Source organism: Eschrichtius robustus, chromosome 11 (genome assembly GCF_028021215.1).
Source record: "Eschrichtius robustus isolate mEscRob2 chromosome 11, mEscRob2.pri, whole genome shotgun sequence".
NCBI classification, from domain to species: Eukaryota; Metazoa; Chordata; class Mammalia; order Artiodactyla; family Eschrichtiidae; genus Eschrichtius; species Eschrichtius robustus.
Genome location: NC_090834.1, coordinates 100,934,848 through 100,955,163, shown reverse-complemented (window position 1 = coordinate 100,955,163; position 20,316 = coordinate 100,934,848). Strand labels below are relative to the sequence as shown.

General features: G+C 40.7%; 2 protein-coding genes and 1 pseudogene across 2 annotated transcripts in view; all 3 read left to right on the top strand.

Moving 5' to 3' along the window:
- The first annotated feature begins 12,013 nt into the window (after positions 1–12,013).
- On the top strand, positions 12,014–12,831 carry LOC137771553 (eukaryotic translation initiation factor 4E). The gene has a single exon (XM_068555049.1). The coding sequence runs from the start codon at positions 12,021–12,023 to the stop codon at positions 12,573–12,575; it is 555 nt and encodes a 184-aa protein (XP_068411150.1). The 5' UTR covers positions 12,014–12,020; the 3' UTR covers positions 12,576–12,831.
- Positions 12,832–15,243: 2,412 nt separating this feature from the next.
- On the top strand, positions 15,244–16,654 carry LOC137772372 (acetyl-CoA acetyltransferase, mitochondrial pseudogene; annotated as a pseudogene).
- Positions 16,655–18,729: 2,075 nt separating this feature from the next.
- Positions 18,730–20,316, top strand: part of NUP160 (nucleoporin 160) — a 59,317-nt gene continuing 57,730 nt past the window's right edge. Inside the window, exons 1-2 of the mRNA XM_068555372.1 lie at positions 18,730–18,852; positions 19,122–19,233. Coding sequence (XP_068411473.1) covers positions 18,753–18,852; positions 19,122–19,233 — 212 coding nt within the window. The 5' untranslated portion in view covers positions 18,730–18,752. The remainder of the gene's footprint in view (positions 18,853–19,121; positions 19,234–20,316) is intronic.

The window sequence follows — 20,316 nt, the reverse complement described above, 5'->3', positions numbered from 1 at the left end:
TTATGGTGGAATCAGTGCATTTTCTTGTTAGGATGTTCCACAAAAATAGCTGCAGATGCCCCCAACTCCGTGACTTAGGACTAGTCAGCTGAAAATCTGGAGGCTCCAACACACCTTAAACTTTTAAACCTGAAAGCAGTTGGGACACCCACCCCCTCAAATGGAGTCTAGCAGAGGGACAATACAGAATCTTGGTTAAGAACTAAAACCCTAAAGCGTAACAATTCTGGGATCAAATTCCAACTTTGCCACTTGTTGGCTGTGTAATCTTCAGCAAGGCACTGACCGTACTTTACCTTTCTGAATTCGTTCCTGCAAATGTAAAATGGAGTTAATAACAGAAAGCACCTCAAAGGGTTGTTTTAGGGATTCCATGATATAACATACGCCTAGCAAAGCGCAGGCACAGAGTAGGGATTCAATGAATCGGCCATCTGGTACGTCCTTACCCCACTTGCCCAAGGAATGAACTCATAAATATTCAGGCTCAGGGGAAATTTTGACCTAGTGTATGGCAATGAGACGTACATACACACTTAGACATTCTGAACATGGGAAAGCTTATATAGGGCTATCTTACATGACTATCTTAAAGGGAAGTGTTATGAGGATTAAATTAAATGAGTTAATATGTATTAAATGCTTAGCACAGGGTCTAGTACATAGTAAGCACCATGTCGGTATGAGCTATTATAATTATTATGATCATCATATCTATAAGAGGTCGGTATTACTTATTGGTCCTTGTAAAAGGCTATGGGCACGTAAATGTAAAATATTACAATGTGACACTGTCTCCCTTCCCTGAGAGACTTTCTGTGTATGAGGTAACTGGCAGTTTCACTACCCCCATTTGTGCAGTTTTAGTGAAGTTGGCAATTGCTAACATAGTAAAGGGGACATGTGCTACCACACAGCTGTACAAGGAAACAGAATCACATTTTTTGAGGGTTCCTGACGGCGCAGCACTTTTTTCAAAAGTTCTCTGTACAATTTTCAGTACAAAAATAGGTGTGAACTGTGTGCCCTTTGGAAGGGAATGAGTTGGCCACTGCAGTGCTAAGATTGGTATTGTTCAGAGAATGAAATTCCTGTTCACTGATGTTGTTTTGGGTTGGGCTGACCTTATGAACTGGATTTCTTTTCAGATGGGTGTATTTTTCCTTATTGCAAATTTCCTTCAATTCATCAGCAGAAATTCTAGCCACTTTGCTGGGAGCTTGTGACCCTGGTTTGGACGGCTTATGTACTCGCCTTTCGACAAATGTGGATTTATTTATTTTATTTTATTTTTTTGCAGTTCCTGCTTGGCACTTCCCGCTTTCCCTCTGGGACGCCATCTTTAGCCTTCTGTCACCACTCTCTGGTTTCATCCCCTATGAATCACTTCCTTTGGGTCACTTGAGTTTTTCTCCTGTAGGAGAGTCTAATCTTTTTCAACAACTACGTTAAAAAAGAATTTCCGTTCCTAGACTCCTGCTTTACCATTCATTCACTGATTCCTGAGCTTCGTGGCTTAGTTGCAATTCGTACATCCATTGACATATTTATCCATACCATAGGTGTGGCCACGTTACTCAAAGGGGCATTGGCTTTTCTAACACAATCCATGCCATACTGTGGCAGTCCTAAGTCCTATCAAGGTTTGTTGCCTGAGAGAACTCATTTTCTCTGAATTTTCCTACCCACAAATGTTTATTTTACTTACTTATCTACAGCTTATCTTCTTGCCAGAAGAATTTAAGGCTGCTTATAAAAATGCGAACACTAGAGGAAGATCAAATAAACTGGAAATAAGAAACATGAGGGAAAGCAAAGGTATAGAAGTAAGATGCAAGTTGTGGAGCCCTTGCGACAGATGGGACAAAAGTTGGCTCAGAGCCTCCCGGTAATCAACGCAAGAGAGAAAAATGATGGATTACAAAATGCACAGGGTCCCTGAAGGATAAACACACCAGTTGCATAGGCAGAGCATAATTGTTCTAAATCGACAGTGTCTCCCATGGACCCTTCCAAAGAAGTTCAGTGAACAGTATCCTAGTAACATCTTTCTCAAAACACAGTGAAGGATTGCCTGGGCCCTCCTTAACAATACCAAAGCCCAAGATAGCAGAAGTATTTCTACCTGAGGCTACAAAACTGGGCTAACCTCCTCTGACAATACCCAGAGATGAAGGCTGGATGGAATGACCTCCAGGAGGGCCTCAGAGAAGAAAAATGAAAAAAGTGCCTGGTGACAGCCCTCGGACTTCTGGGGCACTGTAAAATGCCAAAGACCACTCAGGAGCTAAGGATTTGATCAAATCTGTTGTTTGGGGCTGTGATGACCACAGAACCTGTTTGTTTCATTAAACCCAGTGATCTGAATTCCACTGCCAACCCTTACCCCCGTCCTTGGCTTTGTTGGGCCCTTTTGTCCGCCAAGAAGAAAAACGGAAAAGGAGGAGGTCAGAGTCTTGAGAAAGGCTGGGGGGCAGCCCCGGGCAGGGATGCAAAAGAGGGCCTCGCCCACATAGGGCCGGAAGAACTTCAGTGGGTTCTTTGGCCCCATACTGACTTTCTTTATTGACTTTTAGTTTATATGAAATTCAGTTGAATCCACTGTGCATGCTGACACTGCCTAGCAAAGATGGCAGTATTAGCCATGAAATTTGCTTTATGCGCTATCAAAGTTTGCATAATATCTTTTTCACTAAAAATGAGGTAGCTCTTTCCTATCAGGGCCCTTCAGTTTAAAGCTCATGATATAACCCAGGAGATGGACAAACTATTTCCAACTGGAGAAAAAAATTTTTGAATTTATGTCAATAAAACTCAGCTTTTGTGGTCATTTCTTCATTGTTGTTAGTGTGAAATTATAAAGTGTCTTCACTCTGAACCTCAAAGAAATCAGCATGTAATTTTCACATGAATTTTCATAATTGTCCTGTGGAGTGTACAAGGGGGATCCACATTAATCCAAGAAAGCAACGCCCATATGTTTCTGTACATTAGGAGAGGATGGAGAAGGGGAGAGGGTAGGGGCAAGAATGAAAACTTAGAAATAGTGACAAATCATCATCAAAATTGAAAATCCCTCAAAATGAAGGATAATAATAGCTTTCTCTGAATCACCATCAATCTGCACAGAATATTATCACCAACAGGAATCCTGCATTTACCAAAAAAAGGAAAGAGAAAGTATTTTTTCTAACTTCTTTTTTGTAGATTAATGGCTAACTTAACCTCCAGTATGGTAATTCAACATAATCTAGAGTTGATACAAATGCTCCTGTATAGGCTAAGGTTCACTAGTAAATTTAATTTTTTTTTTTTTTTTTTTTTGATGAAAGGATTTTTTAAAGTGTTACCAAATTTAGAAATTGAAAATAAAATTTTAAGACTTTCAAACCTATATGTTACTAAAAATAACATTGACCCTTGATATTTGTCTGAGGAGTCTCTGGAGAGAACAAGATTTCATCCCTTGAAGATAAACGGAGCCAACTCATCTGCAGTCTTTGGTTTAATTAGCTAAACCCTTCCAGATGGAGAACATTCAAAGCAAAGGAATATTTCTGAGCCCCCTGGAATTGTTAATAAGCATAACAATATGTTACATGTAAAAGAAAATATGTGTCTTTTATCTTTGCCTTTAAAAGGCAAACGAGGAAGTACTTGGTAGCATTATGATTTTCAATTTGATGATTGAAAACGAAATGTTCTAATTTTATTCAATGTTGAAGAAACAAACATTGTTTGCTTTTCTCCTGTGCTAAGCACTGGGGAGGGAGAAATAAGACAAGACTCCTGTCATTATGGAATCTATAATTTAACTAGAGGTTGCATTCTCAGTGCCCGCGGCACATAGTAGGGGCTGGATAACTCTTTGTTAAGTAAATGAGTGACTGATACGACACTTAAATAAGGAATTGCATTAATAAAAGTCTGAACAAATTACTGTGGTCGGAAGGGAGCATAGGGGCCTCAAGTTGTCAGAGAGGCTTCACACAGAAATTTGTCAGGTAGGAGCACAAAAGACTTCCAGGCACAGAAAACAGCATGCGAAAAGGCATGCAGAAAAGACAGAGTAACGTGTACTTAGGCAACAGCCTAAGTGATTCGGTGTGCCTGGAGTGTAATGTGTATATAGAATGTGCCTGGAAGACAGTGAGACCAGTGAGATGGGTTGGGCCTCATTTGAAGAGGACCCTGAAAGCCTAAGTTTGAACTTGATCCTTTAGTATGTGTTGGCATTTTAGAAAGATGGCGAGAGACACAGTACAGAGCGTTCATGGAAGGGGAAAAGGAAGTAATAGATAACGAACGGTTAAGTGCCCTGTTTGCCACTAGCACTAGGATAGATCCTCTACATATTTACATTAAATCTCATCCAAACCTTGCAACACTCCCAGTGGGTATATAATATTGTCCTCCAGTATCCAAGGGGGGAAACTCAGAGAGGTTAAGCGACTTTCCCCAAATCACACAGCTAAGAAAAGATGGGACTAGGATTTGAAACCAGGGTCCTAAAAATCTTGTTAGAGAATAAAAATACCATTGGACTCAAACAAATTAGAAAAAATATACAGTGGAAGTTTGGAGAAAGTTAGTGAATATGGAGAAAGACACACATGCAAGATACAAGAAAAGCATGACTATACAAAAGGATATTTACAGTAAGGCAGATACAACACAGGAAGTGGGAAGATAATCATAGAAAAACCACAACATGTGTTTTTAAAATGCAAAGCCCCAGGGGGGAGAAAGTGAACGATACAATAATGCCATTCACTCTGGCATCCTGTGCATTTGGTTTTGCTCTTTACTCTTTTTTTTTTTAACTTTAAACAATTTGTTATGAGAGTAACAAAGATACAGCTCATGATCTTGCAACTCTAATGCCCTAAATCAGAAACAGATGGTGCCTAGTGTACCCTGTTTCCTAGAAACTGCAGAATTTTGAGGACAACACCCTCTATGCACTGCACCACTGATTTCAGTTCCTTCAGAGATACTAATACATGGCTAAATAATGTGGTTGCTGGGCATTGTATTGGAACATCTGTTTTCCTTGCTCCAGAATCTTTTTGAAGGTTAAAACTTCTCTCCATATTTATTGTATTTTTCTTTCTGATTTCCAAAGTAATTCATTTTTATTGTTAAAAGTTTTGAAAATATTGAACAAGGAAGAAAATTTAAATCCCCCGTCCTTCCACCCAGCAATAACCAATGACCCGTTAAAATTTTGACGATAGCCTTCTAGTCTTTTTCCTACACATGCACACACACGTGCACACACACACACTTTATAGAAAATAGGATGTATAGAAAATGTTTTTTAATATGTTTTGTGCACTGAATTTATCATTAGCATTTTTCCATATCACCAAATATTTATGACGACTGCTAGTATTCTATCATATTGCATACATTAATTTATATAAATTGATCTCTTTTTCATTCAACAAATTCAATTCATTGAACACCTACTATGTGTCAGAACTGTTCTTGGCACTAGGTGCATTGTGGTGAGTGAAACAGGCAAAGTCCCTGCCCTCATGAAGTCTACAGTCCTATTATTGACATCTAGCTTGAAAAGTTTTATTGTTAAAAAATAGCATGGTGAGGGAATTCCCTGGCAGTCCAGTGGTTAGGATTCCGTGCTTTCACTGCCGAGGGCCCGGGTTCAATCCCTGGTCGGAGAACTAAGATCCCGCAAGCCGCGAGGGGTGGCCGAAAGAAAAAAAAAAATAGCATGATGAAACCTGGCAAACACTATCTCCGCTATGTGATTAACATCATTGGTGGACATTATGTAGACAGCTGGTATCCCTGATATGATGTAACAAGAATGGCACCTTAACTCTGTGGTCTTCCTCCCAGGAACCAATAACATCAGTCTATTCATGATTTTTTTAAAAATCAAACCAACCCAAATCAAGAGACATTCCACAAAACACCTGACCAGTGCTCCTCAAAACTATCAAGGTCATCAGAAATAAGGAAAATCTGAGAATCTCTCACCAGCTTAAAGAACCTAGGGAGACATGACAACTAAATGTAATGTGGTGTTCTGGATAGAATCCTGGAACAGAAAAAAGACATTAGGTAAAAGTAGGGAAATATGATTGAAGTATGGATTTTAGTTAATAATAATGTATCAATACCAGTTCATTAGTTATGATAAACGTATCCTACTAATATAAGTTGTTAATAGTAAAGGAAATGGGGAGGGAGGGTAGATGGAGTATATGGGAACTCTTTGCACTATCATCTTTGGAACGTCTCTGTAAGTCTGAAACTATCCTGAAATTAAAAGTTTATTTAAAAAAAAAAAAAAAAAAAGAACTTTGTGACAGTCATTCTTGTATCTTGAAGCACATCTCTGATTGTTTCCTTAGGATAAAGCCCTCAAAGTGAAATTGCCAAGTCAAAATGTATAGATATTTTCATTTACCTGAGATTATTCTTTTAAAATTATTCTTTTTATATGTAGATGTTTTGCTGACTTCTTGAACATGTTTTAGCCTTATGTCTTTATTTCAGCTTTTTCCTACGTGCAGACTTCTGAAGCTGGAAGAAAACTAAAGGGATCATGAAACCCAACTGCCCTGTTTTACAGATGAGTAAACTGAAGCCCAGAGGACTGAAGTGACTTGCCCAAGGTCAAGTGGCTAGTTAACAGTGGGAAGTAGAGGGACTTCCCTGGTGGTCCAGTGGTTAAGACTCCGCCCTTCCAATGCAGGGGGTGTGGATTCCATCCCTGGTTGGAGAACTAAGATCCCACATGCTGCACAGTGCAGCCAAAAAATGAGAGAAAAAAAAACAACAGTGGGAAGTAGAACCCATATCCCTGCGGACTCTAATCTGTGCTAGGCTGTCCCTGGGTGTGTCTAAATGAAATAAAATTTTCTGACTCATGGTGGAATTAGCAATCAACACTCAGACCTGTGTCTATTTTCTGTAAGTAAACGTTAAGTGTTTGCTTCCTTTGTCTTGGACGTGGTTGCTAGCAGCTAAAAGGATTTTTAAATAAATTTAAAGAATGGATTCAGACACAACTAATAGAACTGCTTGACTAAATTCTTGGGTATATCAGTTTTCCTTTCTGAGCTATTGCTTCCCTATCAGAAAAATTAGAATTCCAACACCTACTTCTTAGCCTCTGACAGGGACCTTGTAGAAATTAAGTAGCTAAACGCGGATATATCTGCAGAAGCCTTAGAGATGTCATTTAAGGAAAAGGCAGTTGAATGAGAACAAAGGGCACATTTTCTGTTAAGTGGTCTGTCATATCCCAAGAAAGTTCATTTCCTTGCCTGTATAGTCTCTAGACAAGGAAAAATCCCAGACTTGGCATTGGTAAGGAAGAAGAGGGCGATGGAAAGGAAGGGAGAGAATTGTTAGACTTCTTGGCTGGAGTTCAGAAACAAATAGTTCCCGAGCCTGGCATTGTCAGGGGCCAGCGTCAGGACCAGCCCAAGAAGGCAGACAAGGAACATTACTGTTCCTGACTTGGCTCTGCACACCGTTACTCAACAGAAACTGATGCGTAAGCAGGATCCTAGAGGATGCAAGAGGGGTATAAACAATCACTGGGTGCGGACCTGTGGTTGCCTATAGAAGCTCTGCCAGGCCCAAGATTGTAGTCGTACATTCTTATTTAATTTCCAGACATTTTTGCAGGATTTGGGCGATGACAAAAGCAAGCTAAAACAAAACTGAAGTCTGGGATTTAGAAAAGCATTGGCCTCTGACCTCAAACTGGAGCCTCTAATCAAAGTCCTAACACTTGCTCAGGTCAGTGAGCAGCCTTGCTTTGCGATATGGAAATGACCTATTTGCCTATAAACATCTGTCGGCACCTGCACCAAATTGAAACTTGGCAGACAAAATGAGGAAGGGGTAATACTTCTTAAAACTCTATTTTTATGCTTTGAAGCTTTTTACTCTTTGAAGGAATAGAACAGGAGAAAGAGTTAGAGAACTCACAGGAGGAGATGAAAGGAGAAAAGAAGTAAACAGATGGCAAAATCTCCCAATTGTTATTAACTGCCATCACTGTTTTGCTGAGGAAGATGCACAGACATTACCCATGACGAAAGAAGTGACAGCCCTGAGGTTTTAAGAAAGGACAGAATGAGAATGGAGCATTTGAAGTGGGTGCGACGTCGCAAGAATCTAGATTCAAATGAGACTCTATACGTAAAAACCAGAATCGCTAGATTCTTAATTGTATTGTGTACTTTTACATGAAAAAGCAGCTCTGGGTTTTGTGTACATGCAAGTAAAACTGTTCACTGGATCAGCTTTGATCTTGGTCTTTAAGCTCAATATTAATTATATTTTATTGAGATGACTTAACTGTCCCTGTTAAGCCCGCCTACATGTCTGGTTCCTTGCTGATACCTCCAATTCCACCATTAGAGTTCCACTTCTTTGAATTAGATGGTAAATTGATTACTTATCACATGTTAATTCCAGTCAACTGATAGCAGCTGTCTGAATCACTGTGTTGAAAGGATATTGAGGTAGGAAAGGACTCCCACAACTGATTAGCAAGATGAGCAAGGGAGGAAAGAGTGACAATGCTCTGTGGGTTAAGGGAATGTGTGTTGCTGTACCCATACCTCTGGGAAGGGCAATTTATTAAGCTTTTCTATCACTGGCATCTCAGCGTGAATTCATCTCAGATCATTTCCAGTGCTGGTTTCAATAGGTATAGCACATATAGAAGCAAAATTCAGGATATATGGTTCAAGCAAGGACTTTCTTTTCTGATTTTGTGAATTAAGTACATGCAAGCTCTTACAAAGATATAAAAATAACATTTACGTAAGCATGTAATGAATCACAACATATTGAAATTTATGGGAAATATTATAGGAAAGGTGAAAAAAATCCAAGGCATATGGTCCCCACGGATGAGTCCAAAGCACAGGAAAATCAGGTCTGGGTGGGAACCCTGGGCTTTCAGGGGCCATCAGAGGACCCTGCTTTCTGAAGTCATGGTGGTTTTCTAAGCCGGTAGAAAGAATCATGAAAAGGGAAGTGAAATGTCACCGACACACTTTGCTTATTCCACAATTTTGCTTTTTAAAGAAACTTCTCCTGATGGGCTCTGCTCTGGGGGTTTCCTGGGGAGAATTTCAAAATTCTAGACAGAATGTTGGGGCAATTATTAAGAACCTACAATGTCATCCTGGCTTCCGCATGAGTTACCAACCCTACAGTGATGTCTTCTCTGTTTCAACAAGGCCCACGCATATTAAGGTTCTCTATACTGGGGTCGGATCAACCTTTCAAAAAATTTTTTTTAACTATTTACAAAGTTTGGTTTGAGATCCAATAAAATTCTTATAGCAAATCTACAACAAGAATGTCTAATAGAGTACTTTAAGCACTGAGTTGTAAGGAAAGACATTTAAGTAAATCTAAACTCTTCAGTAAGAAAGGGAAAGCTCTCGCAAAAGGTCCCCAGCCTTCTCAAAACCACTCCTCACCCCAGTTCTCTCCATGCTTCTAAGACTTTTTGCCTGGAATGCTCTTTCTCCTTTTGGTACATATCTCTTTTATATTAATTACCATATTTTACTGTTATCTGTATTTCTCCTTTGTCTCTCTGTTAAACTGGCAGAGTCCCAAAAGCAGAGAGTGTGAAAGTTTTATTCTGTCCACAAATACTACCTCATGAGCACTGAGGAAGTGCTGGTCACAATGCTAGGCACCAGTGATACAACAGAAAACGAGGCAGATAAGACCCCTGACTGTACAGAGCCTATATCCTGAGGGATCTTTCTAACCCCAGTGACTAGCACGTGGTAGGCGTGCAATCAAGACTGCAAGAATAAATGAAGAATAAATGAAGCTCCTGCCAGGAATTTGGATTTAATCGCTATGATTAACACAGCAACACATAGGTGAATGGCAATTAAAAAAAAAAAAAAAAAAAAGAACAGAAATAGAAAATCTCAAGTCATTTGCATTGTGGTTATATCCCAAGTCATTTCTGCTATCACTAACAGCTATTATTGAAAGTAACTGTCCAAACAGCAGGAAACCACATTCCTAGAACCCAAGTAGATTTCGTAAAAAATATTCAATGTGAAATAATGCTAATTTCAATTAAAGAAATTATTACCTAAAAATTAACTAAGATCCTTATAAATGTAAGGCATGAATATGACTTCTTACAATACTCCTTGAATTCACCATGTCTAGAACATGGACGTGAAGGTCAAAGAACGCTTTGTAGTCAGGAAAACACTACGCAGTAATCGTTTTTTTTTCAATTGTAGAATCTTTTATTAATAAAATGTAGTAAATTAATCTTAGTGAATTTTCCCATACCTTAGTAAACCCAAACATGCTTCTGTACAAACACGAAATCCCCATACTCGCCAAAACAAAATGAAAAATCTGGGTATTTTTAACATACGGGGAAAATGACAATAAAGCAATGTCTCCCCAATTTTTTCCCATAGAACAATGGTCCAATGAGTTGTTCCTTGAAAAGAGCATAGAGTCTGGGAAACACATCACACATAAGGCCCAACTGGAGCTTTACAAAGCACGCTATCATATTAATGTCTCTGAAAAGTTCTGCAGTAAAGAAATATGTTGAATTTCATTTATCATCATTTCCCATGCTTATTTCAACCACTGATTTCTTCTTTTAAGGAACAGCTATTCAGTTAGTTTAGGAAAATCTGCTTTAAAGTTCAATTTACAATACCCTTCACTTATACTTAGTGGTGATCTAGCAAACCGAGACACTCTCAAGGCAAACCAAGACAACAGTGTCAAGCAATAAAAATATTTTTCCTATGAAAGTATCTGTAAATAAAACTTGCTGCACAAACAATAATCTTGGTAACATTCTGCATTATGTTTCTAAATGAAGTCACCCCCTAACCACTAGATGGCAATATAATTCCACTTATGTTACAACCATACCGTGCTAGTATATTAATAGTTCAAAGGGTAATTGAGTGTTCTAAGAATGTATATGCGCATTTATGCATCTTTAGTCACTCTTTCAAACACTTATTAGGAACTTTTAAGTTCTGAGAGCTCTGATGGATGTTGAAATTAAGAGGAGGAATGAGACAGCTAACTGTCAAAAACTGTAATCCCTGGACTCCTGGGAAACAAAGATGCCCCATCAATTTACCAACCACTTTTTTCGTGGGCCCCTCCAATGTGCTGCAGCCTTTGAATGGGCAAAACTGCTCTGGGGTCATTTGCACGGGGAAGGGAAGGGAACGCTGGCTCTCTCCTTTCCGTGCACACTCCGTGAGAGCCGTTTCAGTGCAGCACTTGGGGGCCCTCAATGCTTCACAGAATTTGTAATGAACTTGGTCTCTTTTTCATTATAGTCCCTCATTCTGCCTCCACAGGCCTCAGAGTTAAGTCCAGTGGGAGTGGGGAAGAAGATAAACCATACTGTACTCAGAATGATCCCTCCACTACAGCTAAGTCCTATGGCATCAGACTGTAACAGGTTCCTTCTCCCCTAAAGCAAAATTGTTTCCCAAGACTCTTTTCAGTCCTCTTGCAAATAGGCTTGAAGAGCAAGAAGTGAGAGACAGTGAAAAGGTGATAGGAACCGTGGACTGTAGGTGGAATGGAGGGATTGCATTGCGAGAGTTGGTGTCCTAGAAGGAGTGAGCTGGAAAAACAGTGGAGAGCAGTCAGAATACAGGAGTGAAACAGAGAATGGCAGTGAAGGGTTGTGGTCACCGGTAATAACAAGAAATAATAACAGAAGTGCTTAACAAATGTTGACTACTAAGGAAAAAAACACCTTTCCCCCGGAAAATTACCATTTTCTCCCCAAATCGATCATCTACTCTGCCCTAAATACGGGTAAAGCCGCAATATCTTCCAAACATCCAGATCACAAATAGAAGAAAAGGCAAATGCCTTTCACATATGCATGTGAGCAGCATTTAGGTAATGCCAGCAGGTAGCAGCATCAATGTTTAATTGAATACATTATGATTCATTATACAAGAATACATGGAGATCGATCTAAGATGGCGACTGTGGAACCGGAAACCACCCCTACTCCTAATCCCCCACCTACAGAAGAAGAGAAAACAGAATCTAATCAGGAGGTTGCTAACCCAGAACACTACATTACACATCCTTTACAGAACAGATGGGCACTCTGGTTTTTTAAAAATGATAAAAGCAAAACTTGGCAAGCAAACCTTCGGCTGATCTCTAAGTTTGATACTGTTGAAGACTTTTGGGCTCTGTACAACCATATCCAGTTGTCTAGTAATTTAATGCCTGGCTGTGACTACTCACTTTTTAAGGATGGTATTGAGCCTATGTGGGAAGATGAGAAAAACAAACGAGGAGGACGATGGCTAATTACATTGAACAAACAGCAGAGACGAAGTGACCTCGATCGCTTTTGGCTGGAGACACTGATGTGCCTTATTGGAGAATCTTTTGATGACTACAGTGATGATGTATGTGGAGCTGTGGTTAATGTTAGAGCTAAAGGTGATAAAATAGCAATATGGACTACTGAATGTGAAAACAGAGAAGCTGTTACACATATAGGGAGGGTATACAAGTAAAGGTTAGGACTTCCTCCAAAGATAGTGATTGGTTATCAGTCCCATGCAGACACAGCTACTAAGAGCGGCTCCACCACTAAAAATAGGTTTGTTGTTTAAGAAGACACCTTCTGAGTATTCTCATAGGAGACTGCGTCAAGCAATCGAGATTTGGGAGCTGAACCAAAGCCTCTTCAAAAGCAGAGTGGACTGCATTTAAATTTGATTTCCATCTAAATGTTGCTAAGATATAAGAGAAGTCTCATTCGCCTTTGTCTTGTACTTCTGTGTTCATTTTTTTTTTTTTTTTTAATTTTGGCTAGAGTGTCCACTATCCCAATCAAGGAATTACAGTACACATCGTCCCCAGAATCCATAAATGTGTTCCTGGCCCACTCTGTAATAGCTTGAAAGAATTAACGATTACACACACATTTGACCCATCTACAATATCAAAGAAAAGAATTTGCATTTCTATACCTTATAAGAGAACGATTCTGTTTATGTTCCATTGTATGCAGGAGCTTATTTTGCTGGTTTGAAAGAGTATGATGCATACAGTTTTCTAACAATTTTCCTTGTTTCTTTTTACAGCATTGTCTGTGCTGTACTCTTGCTGATGGCTGCTAGATTTTAATTTATTTGTTTCCCTACTTGATAACATTAGTGATTCTGATTTCAGTTTTTCATTTGTTTTGCTTTTGTTTTTCTCCTCATGTAACATTGGTGAAGGATCCAGGAATATGACACAAAGGTGGAATAAACATTAATTTTGTGCATTCTTTGGTAATTTTTTTGTTTTTTTGTAACTACAAAGCTTTGCTACAAATTTATGCATTTCATTCAAATCAGTGATCTATGTTTGTGTGATTTCCTAAACATAATTGTGGATTATAAAAAATGTAACATCATAATTACATTCCTAATTAGAATTACTATGTCTGTTTTTGTATCTTTATGCTGTATTTTAACACTTTGTTATACTTAGGTTATTTTGCTTTGGTTAAAAAATGGCTCAAGTAGAAAAGCGGTCCCATTCATATTAAGACAGTGTACAAAACTGTAAATAAAATGTGTACAGTGAATTGTCTTTAAAAAAAAAAAAAAAAAAAAGAATACATGAATCAGTAGATGCAGAAAACGCTTTTGACAAAATTCAACACCCATTTATGATAAAAACTCCCCCAGAAAATGGGCAGAGAAGGAACCTACCTCAACATAATAAAGGCCATATATGACAAATCCACAGGAAGCATCATACTCAATGGTGAAAAACTGAAAGCATTTCCACTAAGATCAGGAACAAGACAAGGATGTCCACTCTTGCCACTCTCATTCAACATAGTTTTGGAAGTCTGAGCCACGGCAATCAGAGAAGAAAAGGAAATAAAAGGAATACAAATTAGAAAAGAAGAAGTAAAGCTGTCACTGTTTGCAGATGACATGATATTATACATAGAAAATCGTAAAGATGCCACCAGAAAACTACTAGAGGGCTTCCCTGGTGGCTCAGTGGTTGGGAATCCGCCTGCCAATGCAGGGGACACGGGTTCAAGCCCTGGTCCGGGGGGATCCCACATGCCACGGAGCAACTAAGCCTGTGCGCCACAACTACTGAAGCCCGCGTGCCTAGAGCCTGTGCTCCGCAACAAGAGAAGCCACCTAAGTGAGAAGCCACCTCAGTGAGAAGCCCGTGCACCGCAGTGAAGACCCAACGCAGCCAAAAATAAATAAATTAAATAAATTTAAAAAAAACAAAAGAAAACTACTAGAACTAACCAATGAATTTGGTACAGTTGCAGGATACAAAATTAATGCACAGAAATCTCTTGCATTCCTATACACTAATAACGAAAGATCAGAAAGAGAAATTAAGGAAACACTCCCATTTACCACTGCAACAGAAAGAATAAAATACCCGGGAATAAACCTGCCTAAGGACAAAAAAGACTTGTACTCAGAAAACTATAAAACACTGATGAAAGAAATCAAAGATAACATAAACAGATGGAAAAATATACCATGTTCTTGGACTGGAAGAATCAATATTGTGAAAATGACTATACTACCCAAAGCAATCTACAGATTCAATACAATCCCTATCAAACTACCAATGGCATTCTTCACAGAATTAGAACAAAAAATTTTACAATTCATAAGGAAACATGAAAGACCCCAAATAGTCAAAGCAATCTTGAGAAAGAAAAACAGAGCTGGAGGAATCAGGCTCCCTGACTTCAGACTATACTACAAAGCTACAGTAATCAAGACAGTATGGTACTGGCACAAACACCGAAATAGTGATCAATGGAACAGGACAGAAAGCCCAGAGATAAAGCCGCGCACATATGGTCACCTTATCCTTGACAAAGGAGGCAAGAATATACAATGGAGAAAAGACAGCCTCTTCAATAAGTGGTGATGGGAAAACTAGACAGCTACATGTAAAAGAATGAAATTAGAACACTCCCTAACACCATACACAAAAATAAACTCAAATGGATTAAAGACCTAAATGTAAGGTCAGACACTATAAAACTCTTAGAGGAAAACATGGAAAAACATCTTAGACATAAACCACAGCAAGATCTTTTTTGACCCACCTCCTAGAGTAATGGTAATAAAAACAAAAATAAACAAGTTGGACCTAATTAAACTTAAAAGCTGCTCTCCGCTGGTAACTGTCCACTCCGCGCTCGGCCACCATGGCTGTGCTGGCGGCACTTCTGCACGTTGGCGCCCACGGGCGCAGCCCCCTGCTTCGGAGGCGGATGCAGGAAATAAGATATGTGGAACGAAGTTATGTATCAAAACCCACTTTGAATGAAGTGGTCATAGTAAGTGCTGCAAGAACACCCATTGGATCCTTTCTAGGCAGCCTTTCCTCTCTGCCAGCCACTAAACTTGGTTCCATTGCAATTCAGGAAGCCACTGAAAAGGCAGGGATTCCAAAAGAAGAAGTGAAAGAAGCATACATGGGTAATGTTCTACAAGGAGGTGAAGGACAAGCCCCTACAAGGCAAGCAGTACTGGGTGCAGGCTTACCTATTTCTACTCCATGTACCACTGTAAACAAAGTTTGTGCCTCAGGAATGAAAGCCATCATGATGGCCTCTCAGAATCTTATGTGTGGACATCAGGATGTGATGGTGGCAGGTGGGATGGAGAGCATGTCCAATGTTCCCTACGTAATGAACAGAGGAGCAACACCATATGGTGGTATAAAGCTTGAAGATTTGATTGTAAAAGATGGGCTAACTGATGTCTACAATAAAATTCGTATGGGCAACTGTGCTGAAAATACTGCAAAGAAGCTGAATATTGCACGAGATGAACAGGATACTTACGCTATTAACTCCTATACCAGAAGTAAAGCAGCATGGGAAGCTGGAAAATTTGGAAATGAAGTTGTTCCTGTCACAATTACAGTAAAAGGTAAACCAGATGTAGTGGTGAAAGAAGATGAAGAATATAAACGTGTTGATTTCAGCAGAGTTCCAAAGCTGAAGACGGTTTTCCAAAAAGAAAATGGTACAGTAACAGCTGCCAATGCCAGCACACTGAATGATGGAGCAGCTGCTGTGGTTCTGATGACTGCAGATGCAGCCAAGAGGCTCAGTGTTAAACCACTGGCAAGAATAGCAGCATTTGCTGATGCTGCTGTAGAACCTATTGATTTTCCAGTTGCACCTGCATATGCTGTACCTAAGGTTCTTAAAGATGCAGGATTGAAAAAAGAAGATATTACAATGTGGGAAATAAATGAAGCCATTAGTGTGGTCGTACTAGCAAACATTAAAATGCTAGAGATTGATCCCCAAAAAGTGAATGTCAATGGAGGAGCTGTTTCTCTTGGACATCCGATTGGGACGTCTGGAGCCAGTATTGTCGTCCATTTGGCTCATGCCTTGAAGCAAGGAGAATATGGTCTTGCCAGTATTTGCAATGGAGGAGGAGGTGCTTCTGCCATGCTGATCCAAAAGCTGTAGACAACTTCTGTTGTCTAAGGCAACAACCCTATGTAGCCAGAAAGGCCTGCTGTAATCAGGGTGACTGATTACCCTGGGTCAGCTTGTATGAAAATAATGTTTCACTTTTTATTATTTTCAACTCTTTTTTAAAAAATAAGATAAAAAATCAAATCCCAAAAAAAAAAAAAAAAACTTAAAAGCTTTCGCACAGCAAAGGAAACCATAAACAAGACCAAAAGACAACCCTCAGAATGGGAGAAAACGTTTGCAAATGAAGCAACTGACAAAGGATTAATCTCCAAAATACACAAACAGCTCATGGAGCTCAATATCAAAAAAAACAGTCAAATTAAAAAATGGGCAGAAGACCTAAACAGACATTTCACCAAGGAAGACATACAGATGGCCAAGAGGCACATGAAAAGATGCTCAACATCACTAATTATTAGAGAAATGCAAATCAAAACTACAATGAGGTTTCACCTCACACCAGTCAGACTGGCCATTATCAAAAAATCTAGAAACAATAAATGCTGGAAAGGGTGTGGTGAAAAGGGAACCCTCTTGCACTGTTGGTGGGAATGTAAATTGATACAACCACTATGGAAAACAGTATGGAAGGAACTTCCCTGCTTGGCGCAGTGGTTAAGAATCCGCCTGCCAATGCAGGGGACACGGGTTCGAGCCCTGTTCCGGGAAGATCCCACATGCCGCAGAGCAACTAAGCCCATGCGCCACAACTACTGAGCCTGCGCTCTAGAGCCTGCGTGCTGCAACTACTGAAGCCCGCGCACCTAGAGCCCATGCTCCGCAACAAGAAAGCCACCGCAATGAGAAGCGTGCGCACCGCAACAAAGAGTAGACCCTGCTCGCCGCAACTAGAGAAAGCCCACGCACAGCAACAAAGATGCAACGCAGCCAAAAATAAATTTAAAAAAAAAATCAGTATGGAGTTTCCTTAAAAAACTAAAAATAGAACTACCACATGACCCAGCAATCCCACTACTGGGCATATACCCTGAGAAAACCATAATTCAAAAAAAGTAATGTACCACAATGTTCATTGCAGCACTACTTACAATAGCCAGGACATGGAAGCAACCTAAGTGTCCATCAACAGATGAATGGATAAAGAATATGTGGCACATATATACAATGGAATATTACTCAGCCATAAAAAGAAACGAAATTGACTTATTTGTAGTGAGGTGGATGGACCTAGAGTCTGTCATACAGAGTGAAGTAAGTCAGAAAGAGAAAAACAAATACTGTATGCTAACGCACATATATGGAATCTAAAAAAAAAAGTGAACCTAGTTTCAGGGCAGGACTAAAGATGTAGACATAGAGAATGGACTTGAGGACACCAGGTGTGAGGGGGAAGCTGGGGCAAAGTGAGAGTAGCATCAACATATATACACTACCACATGTAAAACAGATGGCTAGTGGGAAGCAGCAGCATAGCACAGGGAGATCAGCTTGGTGCTTTGTGACCACCTAAAGGGGTGGGATAGGGAGGGTGGGAGGGAAAGGAGGCGTAAGAGGCAGGGGATATGGGGACACATGTATGCACATGGCTGATTCACTTTGGTGTACAACAGAAACACAGTATTGTGAAGCAATTATACTCCAATAAAGATCTATTTAAAAAAACACGAATACAGTCTCTTGAAAAAATTCCAACACAAAAGGTCCCTCTGCCCTTCACTCCCTCTCCCCACTATCCCTACGGTCGCTGAAGAGTGAAGAAAAGGAGACAGGGTGGAGATTCACTGACTGACACAGCGACGCAGGGAGAGGTGACCGCAAGCTAGGAATCCAGCAGAGGGCGCCCATCTGCTGGGCCTCCCCGGACCTCGACCCTCGCGGGAGACTGGGCGCCGCTGCCCGGGCCGGCATTTTTTAAATGGAAACAAACCCGGCCCCGCCCCCTGCCCTGAGGCCGCTAGGAAAATGGCGCCGCACCTTGGGGCTTCCTAGCAGGCCACGCAAAGGTTCCCGCAGGTAGAGTCTGCAGGCTTCCCCTACCCGCTTCTCATCTGGCTTCCTCCCTGCCCACCCTGTCTCCAACTAACTCGGTGGGAGCCTCACAACGCACGGTCGGACCCGCGCTTGACCTCTGCCGGCTTCTTCACCGGTGCGCATCTCCGCCCGCTCCGCCCCCGGAAGTGACGACATCCGCCGCGTCCTGCTGGTGTCCCGTCGGGCCTCGCGGTGGCGCGGGAAGATGGCGGCAGCGGGAGCCATGGAACGGAGCTTCGTGGAGCTCAGCGGAGCTGAGCGCGAAAGGCCGAGGCACTTTCGGGAGTTCACAGTTTGCTGCATTGGTACGGCAGAATCCCAGTAGGGCGCGACCCGATCCTTCGCCTCTGGCTTCTCCCCTGGATCCCTAAATCTCTGATCCCCCGTTCATCCTTCTGAGCCCACATGCCTATAGCCCCGGAATCAGAGCTTCTTTAGTGTCCTACTTCTTCGTCTTTTCTTCCCATTCTTTTTGTATGGATTTTCAGTCCGTCACCCTCTGCTTTCTCAGCACCCTCAGTGCGTGTCATTCCCAGAGAACCACCTGTGCACTCTGACCCCTTTCATTTTGCAGGAAGTGCAAATGCCGTGGCCGGAGCCGTGAAATACGGTGAGAGCGCGGGAGGCTTCTATTATGTGGAAAGTGGCAAGTTGTTCTCCGTCACCAGAAACAGGTTCATTCATTGGTAAGTGCTGTGTTTGTCAAACCCCCTGGAAGGTCGGGTTGTTCGGCGGCTGCATTTTCGCGGCTGTTCTCAAGGTGTCATTCATTCTCCGAAGTGGTTATCGACAGGAAAAGAGAAAGACTGTTTTCTATTCATATGTGAATCAGTGGAAAATTAAGGAGACCCAGAGTTCTAGAAGAGGTACCCTCCCAGGCAGCACTAAAAGCAGAAGAAACGTAGCTTAGGGGTTAAAGCCCCAAAGACCAGTTTTAAACATGAAACCATTATGTTTTTATAGTGCTTTACAGCTTCCTTCATTCTACAAATATGTTTGAGCCTTTATATGTCAGGCACTGCTAGGTGTGCTGGGGGTGAAGTGAGGAACAAAACCAGTCAGCATTTTCATCATGCAAGATGTAGCAGTGTAAGAATAGATGTGGACCCACCTTTCATGGGGCAGTTTTGAGAAGGGGGAAGACATTTTATAGCTAATGAACACATTTATAAATACAAATTTTTCATACTTGCCTCGGAGGAAAAGTATAGGGGCTTTGAGGGGCTAATGGGAGTACCAAATATTATTGGTGGTGCTGGGAAGCCCTAAAGCAAGTCACATTTAAACTGAGATCTGAAAGATGAAAGGTTAGTTAGGCAAGGGGTTGAGGGAGAGAGCAGTTCAGCAAGTGGGATCACCGTGCACAAAATCCATGAGGTGGAAAGAACTTGACAGGTTTGAGGAACTGACTAAAGGTCTGTGTGGCTTAGGTGCAAATGGGCAAAATAGAAAATGATGTGAGAGATACTAAGACTAGGGAGGTAGGAAGGACCCTCAGGTCCTTTTTAAGGATTTTGGATTTTATCCTGAGTACACTGAGCAATCATTGATGGGTTTTAACGGATTACTAAAATGATCAAAATCACATTTTAAAATAATCAGTCTACTTTGTGGAAAGTAGATTTGGGTTGGATGGGTACAATACAAAAGAACAACTTGCTTATATGATGGACCGAGTAAGATGTTAGTGACTCAGTTGTGGGAGTGGCTAGGAAAAGAGAAATACATGGATTCAAGATACACTTAGAAGTTAGCTTCATTTGGACCTG